This window comes from Oryza sativa, chromosome 6 (genome assembly GCF_034140825.1).
Source record: "Oryza sativa Japonica Group chromosome 6, ASM3414082v1".
Lineage (NCBI taxonomy): Eukaryota > Viridiplantae > Streptophyta > Magnoliopsida > Poales > Poaceae > Oryza > Oryza sativa.
Window position 1 is genome coordinate 4,921,582 of NC_089040.1, and position 13,868 is coordinate 4,935,449.

Genomic DNA, 13,868 nt, shown 5'->3' on the forward strand with positions numbered 1-13,868 from the left:
CCGCCGCTCGTCGTCGCCGTCGCCAGCAGCCGCGTCGCCGCAGCCGCCGCTCCGCCTCCGCCAGCATTCGTCGTCGTCACGCCGCCGCTCCCGTCGTCGTTGCCGTCGTCGCGCCGCCGCTCCCGTCGTCGCGCAGCCGCTGCTCATCGTCGCCTCCGGCCTATGCTGAGCGCAGCAAGCATAGCTCCGGCGAGCCTGCTGAGCGCAGCAAGCCGGCCGGCGATGTCACCTCCGGCGGGGGCACCCTCCTGCCTCGCCACGCGCAGCTCGGCGAGCCTGTCCGCGAGGCCGTCACCGTGGAGATGGCGCCGGAGACGGCGGCGCAGGCGGCCTCGTCAAGGAAGCAGAGCGCGAACTCGTCGCCGCACTCCGGCACCGCCCAGGAGAGCGTCTCGCCGTCCATCCTCTCGAAGGCGTCGCCGAGAAGGGAAGGGGAGGGGAGGAAAGAGGAAAGAGGCAGATGTTTACAAAGAGAGAGGAAAGAGGCGTGTGGCAGTGAGAATAAAAAGGAAAAAGGAAGAGAGAGAGGGTGTGAAAAATTTAAAGTGGACGGGAGGAAAAAAGGGGAAAGAGAGTGTGAAAAATTTGAAATGGGTAGGAGGGAAATGAATGAGGTATTTTCCTGTACAGTCCACTTAAAAAACCTGTACGAGATAATCGATTATCTCGTGCGGTCCGCATAACACAACCGCATGGGATAATAGAAATTATCCCGTGCCGTTGTCTTAAGTGGACCGCACGGGATAATCGATTATCCCGTGCGGCCCACAGCCCGGTACCGGCATTTGTCTAGTTCCAGGCGGAGCCACTTTTTTGACCCGCCTGTAACCAAAATGGGCCAGCGTCCATAAAAATCACCTCTATAGTAGTGTGCTCTAAATACAGAAATACAGGATTCATCACTAAGGGTGATCCCTCCTAGGTCTCAACGGCCAGCTCAGGAATCATACCAGATTGCCAATCCGTTGAAGGTGAGCAGCACTATCCTCAAACGGTATTCATCCAGTTGCAGTCACATTTCAGATTGTCTTCATCCAGTTGCTGTCACATTTCCTAGTGCCTCCTGTTCCTACACAATGTGAATCGTGCGAATAGACTATAATCAAGTTTGCCTCCAATGTAGGTTCAGAATAAAAAGTTGCATACATGTGTATATCTTCCTCTCACTCCATTTTTTTTTCATTCACCTGATCAGTTCGAGTCTGTTGGTTGTTGCTTATATAATAGTCTAGATACTCGAAGCGTCTGTGTTCTTTTTCTAGATACTCGAACTGGTTGATCTATGAAACTGCTTCAAGTTAGTGGCAAAAATAAGTTCGATCTTTCCGCTATTCTGAGAGCATCTTTTTATCTTTTCAGAAATCAGAATGGCATTATAACTTTTAAGAATTCCTGCTTGTTTATAAGATCCGAGGCTATATATCCATCAAATCTTCAGAATTAACATCTAGAAATTCCAGATCTTCTTCAAGTAAGCTCCATATCTACGTACAACTGATCCTCGAACTAATTAACACTTCTGCATCGCCATACGTTCAGAATTAGTAGGAATTAAGAACCGCCGGCAGCGGCAGAGCATTGCAAGTTTGCAACTTGCAAGCGAAGCGACAGAGGGAACCCATTCGATTCGGAGGCAGCGACGAGGAGGAAACATGCATATGAGCGCTGAACTAGCTTGAATTTGCAATCTTTGTCCATTCTTTTGATCGAACTAAATGTTAAATATGTGATCCGAGTTTTTGTGCATATATTTTCATAACGCTAAATTACAGCACCTTGCCAATTTGGGATACACGTTTATCTTCTTGCAGTTTCAGTATTCTTCAACTTCATAATTATTGCTTGTTTCCAAGATTTGAAAATCCGATGCTATCATCAAACTTTTGAACCGTTTTAGCCATTTCTTGTTTCAGGGATGTAACAAAATTCAGATCATATTCAGAGTGTCGAATGCATACTATAATTCTTGAGCTAACGCCTCTGTAAAATCACCAATTTCTACATCCGTGTGCAAGTTAGTGAGAAATCACCACTAAATTAACCACAGTGTTGGCGTAACCTTGCGATACAATTACACAAAAGCTATATGAGCTGCCACATACAGCAAGCCAGGCTCGATCACGATATCAAGTTCGAGATGACCCAAGATTGATCCCGCTTGGGCATACCAGCATACCTTTTCGCCCACACTCGCCATTGCATTCAACTTATCCCCCCTCAGTTACCTTAATCTGGACTTCAAAAATTCATCCAACTATCCTCTTGGGCCACTTAAGCCACTATAGGTTGATAGCGACAATGTCTCCTGGTTCTCGGTTGGTACTTGAAGGAGTGCTCCCCTATCATCTACCTGGATTTCTCCTGTTACTGTATCATTTCCTGCTGCATCCTATTCCTATTGAATAACTGGATTGTCTACCGGGTTTATCTCCCAAGAAGCTAAGTTACGCACACACATTTGTGTGGATGAATGTTGGACTGGTGCGTACATTTTCCTCTCTTTAGTCCACTTCCCTGGCTTCACATGAGCTCTTATATAATAAGGGAAATTTTACGGTACTTGAGAAAATACATGTATGTACCAAAATTTTACACTAAAAATTTTGGTACCTCGTGATACCTACTATCTGAGAGTACCAAATTTTACACTATAAAATGTGATACCTACCGGTTCCTTTTTAAGGATGGTAAAATTATCCATATAATAACTTAGAGTCTGTTTTTTATCTTCCTACTCTTAAAACAAACATGAAAATGGATGCTTGCAAGACTAAAATTGTAACTGCAAGCACATGGCTGGCAATGGCAAGTTTGTAACATGGGTTGTGTTTAGTTCCACACCAAAATTCGAAATTTGAAGAAATTGGAACAATGTGACGAAAAAGTTGAAAGTTTATATATTTGTAGGAAAGTTCGATGTGACGGAAAAGTTGGAAGTTTAAATAAAAAAAGTTAAAATCTAAACAGGGTTATGGTAAGTTGCTACTAATCTTACCAGCTAGCATCAAAAGTAAGTACGCTAGCCGGTCCAGGCACAAGACTCACCCACCCCTCCTTAATACCATCGATATGAAAGTCCTTTTCATACTCAGTTTTTTTTACTTCATCATTTTTTTAATTACACGGTAGACGCATACGTACAGACACCACTACACTCGAAACACCACACTCACACCTCCACGCTAACACATGTCTAAGAGATGGAAACCAGCGGCATATCTCTGATCTTACTAAAATCCTGTTAAAAGCTCACTTGTATATACATGATATTAGTGGGCACCACCTCGACTGTTGAGCTTCTAGCTTAAACGTGAAATTTGCAACTTTTGTTGAACAAACACACGCTTATTCATGGTTCCTAACTTTGGACCAACCTCATTCTAGAAATCATTATACCAGCAAATAACATGCCGGCTTCCATTACTCAGTGTAGTAAACTAGTTCAGGCTTGTTACACTGGTGGAGAAACCATCTTTGGTCGGTCGGCCGAAATCCACAATACTCCCGGTTCCACTAAAAACCGGGACTAAAGATGATCTTTAGTCCCAGTTCAAAAGGTTAGAGCTATTTTTTGATCTTTAGTCCTGGTTGGTAACATCAACCGGGACTAAAGATCATTTTTAGTCCCGGTTTAAAAGACGGCAGGTGGTGTCAGACCCCTCCTTTATCTTTAGGCACTGTTGGTGACACCAACCGGGACTAAAGATCTATTTTTAAGTCCTGGTTGGTGTTACCAACCGGGAAAAAAGATCGACATGCGCCATGCGAGATCGAGAGGACCGAAGCACAAGGGAGGATCAGTTAATAAGTTCTGACCTTTATCTCATCCTCTCCTCACTCACCCCATCTCTTCCTCTTCCTCTTCCTCCTCCCATCTCTTCCTCTATCTCCTCTGGATCCGCCTCCTCCCCTCTCCTCTTCACTTCTCAATCTCCTTTGGATCTGCCCCCTCCTGTCTCCTCCCTACTTCTCAGGCGGCGGCGGCCGGGCGGCCACGGAGGCGGCCTCGCGCGGCCGGGAAGCGCGGAGGCGCCCTCACGCGGCGGCCGGGCGGCGACGGAGGTGGCCTCGCGCGCCCTCACGCGGTGGCCGGGCGGCGAGGCACAGCGCGCGGCGGCGGTGGGGCAGCGCGCGGCGCGGACTGCGGGGCCGCGCACGGAGCGGCACCACGCCGGCTCTCCTTTCTTTTTTTTTTATAATTTGTGATTGAGAGATGTATAGTTTCTTTTTTAGAATTTGTGATTCATTGCATGGATCTGAAATGTATAATCGATCTGTGATGCATTTGATTTGTGTGTATTTTTTTTTAAGATTTGTGATGTATTTGATTTGAGTGTAAGTAACTTAGGATTTGTATTTGTGATGTGAATGATTTGTGGTGTTACTTTGAATTTGAGGATTTGGGGTTTGATTTAGGTATATGCATGACACTCAATTTGGGGATTTGTTGGTTGATCTGGGTATATATATCCCACTTAATTTGGGAGAAAATAAAAAGGAAATGGACCAACCGGGACTGCCCCTATCCTCTCTTTAGTGCCAGTTGGTAGCATTAACCGGGACTAAAGATCGATCTCCCTCTCTTTAGTGACTAAAGATCGATCTTTAGTCCCGGTTAGAAAACCGGGACTACAGGGGGTTATAAACCGGGAGTAAAGATAGTTTCTCCACTAGTGTTAGTTATCTTGGTTAGATAACCAAGCCGATGTAAATGACCTGTTTGAGTGAACTTAAGATTCTAAAAATCTACTAGTTGAAAGCCAGGTTCTGAGAATTTGAAGAAGTTGGGTTTTCCAGCTTCTAGCTTCTAGATTATTTTTTGGATTCTACAACTATATATTCTCAAAATCTGGGTAACAATATAATCTGTTTAGGGGGAGCTGGAGATTTTGTGAGAAGCGTTGCTAGAACCTCCTCTAAACAGACCCAAAATCTCCCGAACACATGTTTCGAATGGGTTGGGCCTAAAAAAGATTCTTACAGAGATGGCCCAAGCCTTTTAGTAGCCCACAAGGCGATTCTTTCTCTCTCTTTCAGATTCGTTGTCTCACTGACAAGTGGGCCCACTAAGTACTTTCAAATAAAGGAAACCCTCCCTTGTTTCTCCGAGGAAAAAAGCTAAGGGGAGCTGGACTGTTTGAAAGTTTGAATCTTTCGGCTCCTCATCTCACACTCCGTACACCCAGTCCATACACCCATAGTATCCACCACCAACGCATTAGCCCTCATGGTCCATACACCATGTCCACGTAAAAAAATCGCTCTTTGCCATCCAAAGGTTCGATTTTTATCTCCTTCCTTCCATCTCTCTGCTCACTTCACTTCACCTTCCAATGATCGAAGCGGAAAGCCAAATGGCGGAGGCGGCATCGTACGAGGAGCAGCGGAGGCGGCAGGTGGAGGCGAACAAGCGGAAGCTGGAGGAGCTCCGCCTCCACCACCTCTCCGCCGCCGTCCGCGAATCCGCCTCCAAGCCGTCGCCGGTCAGATTCCCCTCACCATTTCTTTTCTTTTTGGATTTCCCCTGGTTTTTCTCGGTCTTTGATTCTCTCTGGTTGTTTTGTTTGTGGGTCTCTTCCTGATCTGGGCGGTTGCCGGTGGGTGCAGGTGAAGCAGCGGAAGAGGAAGGCGCGTGCGCTGCCGGGCGCCGGCGAGGATGCCCCGCTCCGGCGGTCCGGCCGCGTCGCCAACCTCCCCGAGAAGCCCAAGTACCGCGACGTATGTGGAGACAGTGTGATTGATGTGATAGTTTTTAAAAGATTTCGTTTCTTCTGTTGGTTTTATTGAGGAATTAACTCGTTCAAGATTGCAATCTTTGATGGGTTTATGTGCAGGAGTTCCAAGATTTCGAGAAGAGGATAAGGAGGTATAGTGAATGCGTGCCCCTAATCTCCCAATCGAAATTTCTGCATCCAGTGTGGATTATCAGGGATGGTTTTCTGAGATTCTTGAACTGTTTGTTCATCAGGTCTTATGGCGGCAAGAGGAGGGATTTGTCCAATCGAGTTTACGCGACCGACGAGCAAAGGGACTACGCCATCAACGCTGCTCAAGAGCTGGAAGAGGAGCTCGGCTCCGACTACCCAATCTTCGTCAAGCCCATGCTTCAGTCCCATGTCACTGGAGGGTTCTGGCTGGTAAGCCTGTAACTTCACTCTCATCTTGCTTTGCATCATGTAGGTTGTAGGGATGAGGCAGCTGATTCTTGGGGTGAATGAAATTGGTAGAGCCTGCCGACGCATTTCAGCCGGAAGTATCTGCCGAAGCGCGACGAGACTATCCGTTTGGTGGATGAGGAGGATGATGAGTTTGACACCCTCTATCTTGCCAACAAGAGGGGGCTCAGTGGAGGGTGGAGGGGGTTTTCCATTGCTCATAAGCTAGTTGATGGAGATTGTTTGGTGTTCCAACTTATCCAGCGCACGAAGTTCAAGGTGAGTTTGGAGTTGTTCGGGCACGGCACGAATGTTATATGAAGATCTCCTGAATCTTTGCACGGTTGATGATAATTCTGGTTGATTTGTAGTAGCCGACTAATCATGTGTTAGGTTTATTGATGTCTTAAATCAGAAAAACAGTTCATCACCAGTTCACCATAAATAACTGGAATGAATGTGTCATTGACTCATGGTATCCCAATTTTCAAGCATTCATTGTTTGCACATGTTATTGCTATAATTTGTTGAGCCTAGCCAGGTAATGTATGTGTCTAAATATAGGAAAATATTGTGCAGGAAACGTTGGTTCTTATAAGGCCTAACCAGGAGAAATCTACATTAGTGCTAACGATGTTTTGTCTTGTATCAAAATGGTGCAGGTCTACATAATCAGAGCAAGTTCCTACTATGAAACTGACGACTGATGTAGAGGCTCCAAATATCTGTGATTGGGGCACAGGTGTGCTGTTCTTGTTATTTTTGGCATGTGTTGTAGTTGGAATTTGAATCTATCGTTCAAATTGATAGCTCTACTAGACTACTGGTCTTCTGTTGGAGCCTGATAAGACTTTGCCATTTTCACTTCGAAGATGTGAATTACTCCCTTTTTTAGCAATCAGGAGTTCTGCAGTTTTCACTTGGAAGATGTGACATATGCAGTTTTATGCGATGATAGATATGCAATCAGGAGTGCATAACTTTTGCCTATATTTGTTTTAGCAATTACGTGTTATTACGATTATAAAATTTAAATAAATATATGCAATGGTGTATTGTTCTGGAATTACTGTTAATGAAATATGCTAGTAAAATTTATGGCCAAATCAGTTTTTAAAAATCGACCACAAGAATCTTAAAATGAAAAATATATAGATACAGAGTACGTTTAAAACTGTCTAACAAAGCTTCGTCTTTTCTCCCACTGCTCAGCTCTTCTTTTCTTCTAATTTGATTATTATCTATCATACATGATGTAATGATACTGACTTGATTCCTTGTTAATTGGTCACTTTACTTTGCAGGTCTTCTAGTGAATTAGGTTGACCTGAATTGGAGATTGCTAGGCCATCTTCAGTCTTTTGAGTGATGAACAATGTTCAAAATATTAACTACGTATTAGGTTACTTATGGACTAGCCATCCTCAGTCTTTTGATGGCAAACAATGTCAGAAGTATTAAATTGGCATATAATTTACCAGCTAATAGGCTAAGTTGTTAGATTTACTTTGAGCTTGCACAGTTCAGAAATCTGCACTATGTAAGGGATATCATTGCAATTGGTAACTGAGGATGCTTTTTTATACTATTACTCCTTATGTGATGCGTCTGAATTCCTGATTTCAGTCATTTCTTGTAAGTTAGCATGCTTTGTGGACTAGGCTACAAGATTTCATTTACACCAGGGAAGCAATTCATCTTATGTTAACTTGTCTACTTGAGCATGTTGTTGTATGGACATTTTGTGTTCTCTCTCAAGCATCCTTCCTAGTACACAATCCTTCAAGTGTTATGGTCTTTAAACCAATATCACCCAGCTAAGAAATTGAGTAAGCATGCAAACCATGGTTCCTTAGTACTACAAGCTATATTTTGAAGAAGCTTTGGGGAATTGCTATTAATTTTTATTTGTGGCTGATATGACTCTAATTCAAGAGATGCCATAAAGCTGAAGCCTGCACTCATAGTCATTGTTCTACCTTGTAGTACAGTTGTTTGGTATCATTTGTATAAAATATTTTTTTAAACCAATTTTTGTAAATGTTTTAGTTCTATACTAGCTTTGGATAGACTTCAGATCTTATGATGTCATTAGCTAGAGCCAAATAGCACAATAAAGAATCAACGAAGGTCTAGAATTTCCCTAAAGACTATCACTATGTTTCCTAATGCATCCTAGTCCTAGTCCTGCAATGCGGTATGGCTAGAGGTGCCATCAGGTTTATATGGTGTGGTTAAAACTTCAGGTGAAGTTGTGTGCAAAATGTATCTTGATATGCATCTCTCTCCTCTCTTCAGCTCCTATCTCTCAATTAGCCTATTTATGGAATGCTGAAACACATCTCTTCTCTTCCTCAACCCCAAGTTATATATAAAGAAGAGAGGGTAGCAATAGCATCTTGAATTTGATCCGGTATTGCAATCATGTGTTACCATGTGTGTGAAAGCTCTGCACTACACACATGGTAAACAGTTGGTGTACAGGAGGTGCACTAAAGTTCAGGGTAACTGCCTATCTGCATCCTCAAGTTGTGCTGCAAAATTGCTGGGACAAAATGACTGGGAGTGCAATCATTATGCAATTAGTAATTTCTACTATGGAAGGTTTCACTATTTTTTTTTTGTCTATGACAAAATAAAATGACTTAACAATGTTTGACTCCCTCTGCGCCTAAAATACTGTAGTTTTAGCTAGTAAAAGATATATTTAGATAGTCAACATATCTAAATAAGCTCCATCCTTTCTCCCATTTCGCGATTGGCTTTAGAATGCAACATGTGAACCAGCCAACTTGGACACTAAAAGTTTTATAATTGTGAATCATGCATGAAAATGATCTTACCTAAACCGTTCAAGGTATTCTCAATCTCACTTAACCTAAGTTGAATTAAATCTCTTAATGATGGACTTATGTAAAGCCTAGGTAATTAAGTTTAATTACGATGTTTCATGAGCTGGACAGTAATATATTATTAATTCTTGGAATACGGTCAGATAGAGTTGTTCTCTGTAGGAGCAGTTTGTCTTGGATGCTGTATGAAATATTTCTGTCATTACTTGGTCCTACCCATGTATCACAGGCTACCATATTGCAGGAATCAGTAATTCAGTATTTGAATTGCCTACTCCACCTCTCTTATATTTGTTGTAGATGTGCTGGCCGTATAGTCAATATTCATTGACTGATGCTCACCCATCCAATTTTACTGTTCTAGTTTGAGTATTGCGTGCTACGAGTGACATATAACCATGACTCCATGAAGGTACCATAACAGAGGAAATATTTTTATATTACCAGATGCTGCATGTGCATTGTTCTTATTAGTGACTTATTTTCTACTAATTTGAATATTAGTATGTATCATACATGATGAAATGTTAGTGACTCGTTTTCTTGATCAAAAAACTTTGCAGGTTTTCTAGTGAATTAGATCAACCTGAATTGGAGATTGCGAAACCATCTTCAGTCTTTTGGATGATGAACAATGTTCAAAATATTGGCGTTAACATATTATCCACCAGCTATTAGGTCACTTATGTTACTAGCCATCCTCAGTCTTTTTGGACAGCTCACAGGCTCATAGCCGATGCTCTTGACCTCCTCTCTCTTCATTCAAGCACTTCTTTTTCTTTGAGTCAGAAGGCTCCGGAAATTTACAGTAACTGTTTTTTCCATCAGTAATCCAACGGCCCAACTCTCTCCTCTCTATTTTGTCCTTTTCTTCATCCAATAGCCATTGTTCTCACAATGACGTGGCTCATTCTGATTGTATTTTGGGATTCACTTTTCACTAGTGAAAGCTTTTGTGAGTGTTTTAGTTTTGTAGCTTTGGACAGGCTTCAGCCCTTTTGATGTCATTACCTAGAGCCAAACTGCACAATACAGAATCAAGAGGAAGGTCTAGAACTCCTCAAAATCCTGTCACTGTATTTCCTGATGCATCCTAGTCCTAGCCCTGCAATGTTGCCATTAGGTTTATAGTATGTGGTTAAAACTTGTGATTAAGTTGCGTGCAAAATGTATCTTGGTATGCACCTCTCTGTGTCTCTCCTCTGTTCAGCTCCTTCCTCCTCCTCAATTAGCTTATTTATGTTATGCTGAAACATGTATCTTCTCTTCCTCCCCAACCCCAGTTATATATAAAGAAGAGAGGGTACAAATAGCATCTTGAATTTGATCTGGTACTGCAATCATGTGTGATTGTGTGAAAGCTCTGCACTACACACACAGTAAATTAACACTTGTTGTACTGCAACAAGATCTGCACTGAAGTTCAGAGTAACTGACTAAAGCAACCTCAAGTTGTGCTGCGAAATCGTGGGCACAAAATCGTTGAATGTACATTAATTGTTGGGACAAAATGACTGGGAATGCAATATGTAATTAAGTTTTCTACTATGGGAGGTTTCACTAGTTGGTTGGCGGTCTAGCGGGGTAAAATGGCGAAGGGAATAAATGGGGAACACATATTTTCTTTTTCTTTTAGAGCTGTTTTTTAGCCACGGACGTGGCAGGACTTACATGCAAAAGAAAGTTTCCTGAAGGGCCCAAATTAGTTTTGCTAATCAGGGAATCCGAAGGCTTCTAACTTACAAAGCGAAAATCGGATGGTGCATGTTCTATTGATGACGTGACGCAATAGTTTTGTTACTACTAGCTATCCTCAGTAGTCAGTCTTTTGGGTAGCAAAGAATGTCCAAAATATTAATTTGGCAGATTACCTTTTTTAGATAATGGAAATGATTTACATTTGGCAGATTACCTACCAGCTATTAGTTTATTTGTTAGATTTACTTGAACTTGCACAGTTTAGAAACCTGCACTATGTAAGGGGATATCATGGCAATTGGCAGCTGAGGATGTTTTTGTAAATTACTGGTACATGGTGCATAACTGCAATGAATCTTTCTATTCCTTTTCAAGCATATATACCCTCAAGTATGCTGGTTTTTAAACTAATACCCCACCTAAGAAATTGAATCAGCAAATGCAATATTACTATTCTGAATAAGCTTGGTAGAATTGCTACTAATTTTTATTTTAGTGCATGATGAGGACCCTAATTCTAGATATGCCATAACGCTGAAGACTGAACACATGGTCATTGTTCTACTTTGGAGAACATTTGATAATCTTCGATCAACTGATATCACTTCTATAAAATGTTTTTTTTTTGATAATCTTCGATCAACATCCAATCGCGGCAGCGGTGCGCAGTTCAATTCGGAGGCCGCTCCGACGACGATCCCGGCCCCTCCGCGTGCGGCGGAGACTCGCTTGGATCCATACCGGCTAGAGTTTGCTTCTGGAAAATACTGCTGTTGCTGCTACTGAATTATACTGTTGGTGACGAAAAATCCTGGCACTGCTGGTGCTTACTTGTGCAGTTGGTGACGAAAAATTGTAGTGCTTGATGTTTCATGAATTCTGCTGTTGGTGATGATGTATGTAACTAGTGTGTGCCGCAGCGAGACATCATGGCAGAGTAGCAGTTAAGCTCTTGGTATTGTGCCATTTTCGTTGAAGTTCTGCGCGTTTAAAGGTTAATGCCTGCTGCTTTTCAAATGTTACGTGGATCTATTTGTGCCATGAATGAAACAATATGATAGAAATATAAATCATCCATGTTTGAATTTTGTTTCATATAACTCTTGATTGCGCTTTGTTGATGATTTTTTTTTGACGCGAGACTCTACCTTATTACCATTTGATTAATGGTGTGTCAAGAAAGTTACATAAAGAATTTGTTGCTGAATTTAGTTGTCCCAGAAACAGCTTGAGCACAAAAAAATCCTGTAAAGACAACAGAGAGCAGTGTACGCAAGCTGCTAACCCATCTAGCCAGCAGTGCCATCTCCATCAACACAAACACCCCCGGAGAGTGAAAGGCACGGCCCGAGCCATTCATCGTCAGATTCAGATATTCAGTAGATCTACCTTTGACCATTCCAATCGAACACTCATATATTAGTAGCAGTGAAATTTAATAGACATGCATTTGATTCGATCGAAGACGTTTGCAACAATGATCCATCCAACTCAGGTTTTTCATGTGTGCACCGTGGGGCCTTCACAGCCTATGGCGAAAGTATCCCGCTTCACTGAGATGCTAGGCCCTGCTGCGTAGCCTCTGATGGGGGGAGACACATGCGGCAGCGGCGTCCGGCTGCAGGTAGAGAGGAGCGCGCGCACGCCAGCGGCGGTGTCGTGATCATGTACGCTGTTAGGTTTAGTAACTATTAGAAGACGAGTTTACCCTCCGCACATAGTTTTTTTTTTAACAAATTTGCCCACCCACGCTTCTACTACCATAAGATGAGATGGTAGTAGAAATAGATCTGAACCATTCAATCAAATTAGATCAATGGTTCAGATCGTTTTTTACTACGAGTAGAAAGCACCGGAGTGAGGCTCTTTTTTTTTACAGGACAACTTCAATGGATGTTTTTAACTCACTTCTGGTGATGCCATCACCAAGAATTAATAAAAAATTTGCACAACATAAAATTGCATCCAAAGAGCATCGCATCATTATTAACTAGAGATCATTTGAGGAGCCATATCAATCTAGCTGGAAACAAGTGAGGTCTGAGGTGTCTGAGTTGTTCTAGAAATAGTGGAAGCTAGACTACCAAAGAGCCTCCCACTCCTAGTGGTCCCAAATTCTTCCAGATAGTGAAACCAAAGTGCCGAGGTCTCAAATTCTTCTAGAATTAGTGAAAGTTATAGTGACAAACATATCTTCCCAAGGTCGCAAGCCTACATGGGACATGAGTGTAACACTTAATTAAGTGCCCAATCATGGAGTGTCCGAGTTTGAGGGTTATGGCCATTGCTTTCACCAACACTGTGCTTCCTAATGCATCCTAGTCCTAGTCCTAGTCCTGCAATGTGTGTGCATGGTAGAGTTGCCCCAAACCCCCCAAGGTTTATATTGTGTGGCCAATAGAACTTCAGGTGAAAAGTTGTGAGCAAAAAGTATATGAATCTTTCTGTCCTATCTTGATCTCCTTCCTCCCCTCAATTAACTGTTTTCTACGAAATGTTGAACAATATACCCCTTCTTTTCCTCCTCAACGCCACTTATATACTAAGAAGAGAGGGCAGTACCTTGAATTTGATGTGTGTATTTCAGCCATGTGTGCAATCTCTTGACAAAAATGTGGTAACCATTGTACCGAGGCAAGAGCTGCACTAAAGTTCAAAGTAACTACACCCTGAAGTTGTGCTACAAAATTTCTAGGACGAAATTGCTTTTAATTTCTGAAAAAAATGCATCCTTGAACTCATGATGTATTTGCAAAAACAAATTAGAAAGAAGCCGAAATGATCTCAAACGCCTACACTTGTGAAAACCTAGGTTGGTCCTCCGAACAGAGCTGTGGATGATTAGTGAGGCCACCTTCACAACCTTCTCCCTTCTATCTTTGGGCCTGTTTAGATCCTCTGGCAAAATTTTTCACCCTGTCGTATCGAATATTTGGACACATGTATAGAGTATTAAATATAAATGAAAAAAATAACTAATTACACAGATTATGTGTAAATTGCGAGACGAATCTTTTAAGTCTAATTGCTCCATAATTTGACAATGTGGTGCTACAGTAAGCATTTGCTAATGACGGATTAATTAGGCTTAATAAATTCGTCTCGCAGTTTACAGGTGGAATCTGTAATTTGTTTTATTATTAGTCTATGTTTAATACTTCAA

The 13,868-nt window shown here is 42.2% G+C and overlaps 1 protein-coding gene across 1 annotated transcript; it reads left to right on the forward strand.

Moving 5' to 3' along the window:
• The first annotated feature begins 5,320 nt into the window (after positions 1-5,320).
• On the forward strand, positions 5,321-7,935 carry LOC4340385 (B3 domain-containing protein Os06g0194400-like). The gene is made up of 7 exons (NM_001421366.1): positions 5,321-5,483; positions 5,608-5,718; positions 5,835-5,866; positions 5,969-6,137; positions 6,228-6,434; positions 6,818-6,897; positions 7,460-7,935. The coding sequence occupies exons 1-6, from the start codon at positions 5,334-5,336 to the stop codon at positions 6,860-6,862; spliced, it is 714 nt and encodes a 237-aa protein (NP_001408295.1). The 5' UTR covers positions 5,321-5,333; the 3' UTR covers positions 6,863-6,897; positions 7,460-7,935.
• Positions 7,936-13,868: the final 5,933 nt, after the last annotated feature.

Bases quoted from the DNA above. Each gene is read 5' to 3' on its own strand.
- LOC4340385 (NM_001421366.1), top strand. From the start codon at position 5,334: ATGATCGAAGCGGAAAGCCAAATGGCGGAGGCGGCATCGTACGAGGAG. The intron at 5,484-5,607 runs GTCAGATTCCCC...CGGTGGGTGCAG, and splicing joins CCGCCTCCAAGCCGTCGCCG to GTGAAGCAGCGGAAGAGGAA. The intron at 5,719-5,834 runs GTATGTGGAGAC...GTTTATGTGCAG, and splicing joins AGAAGCCCAAGTACCGCGAC to GAGTTCCAAGATTTCGAGAA.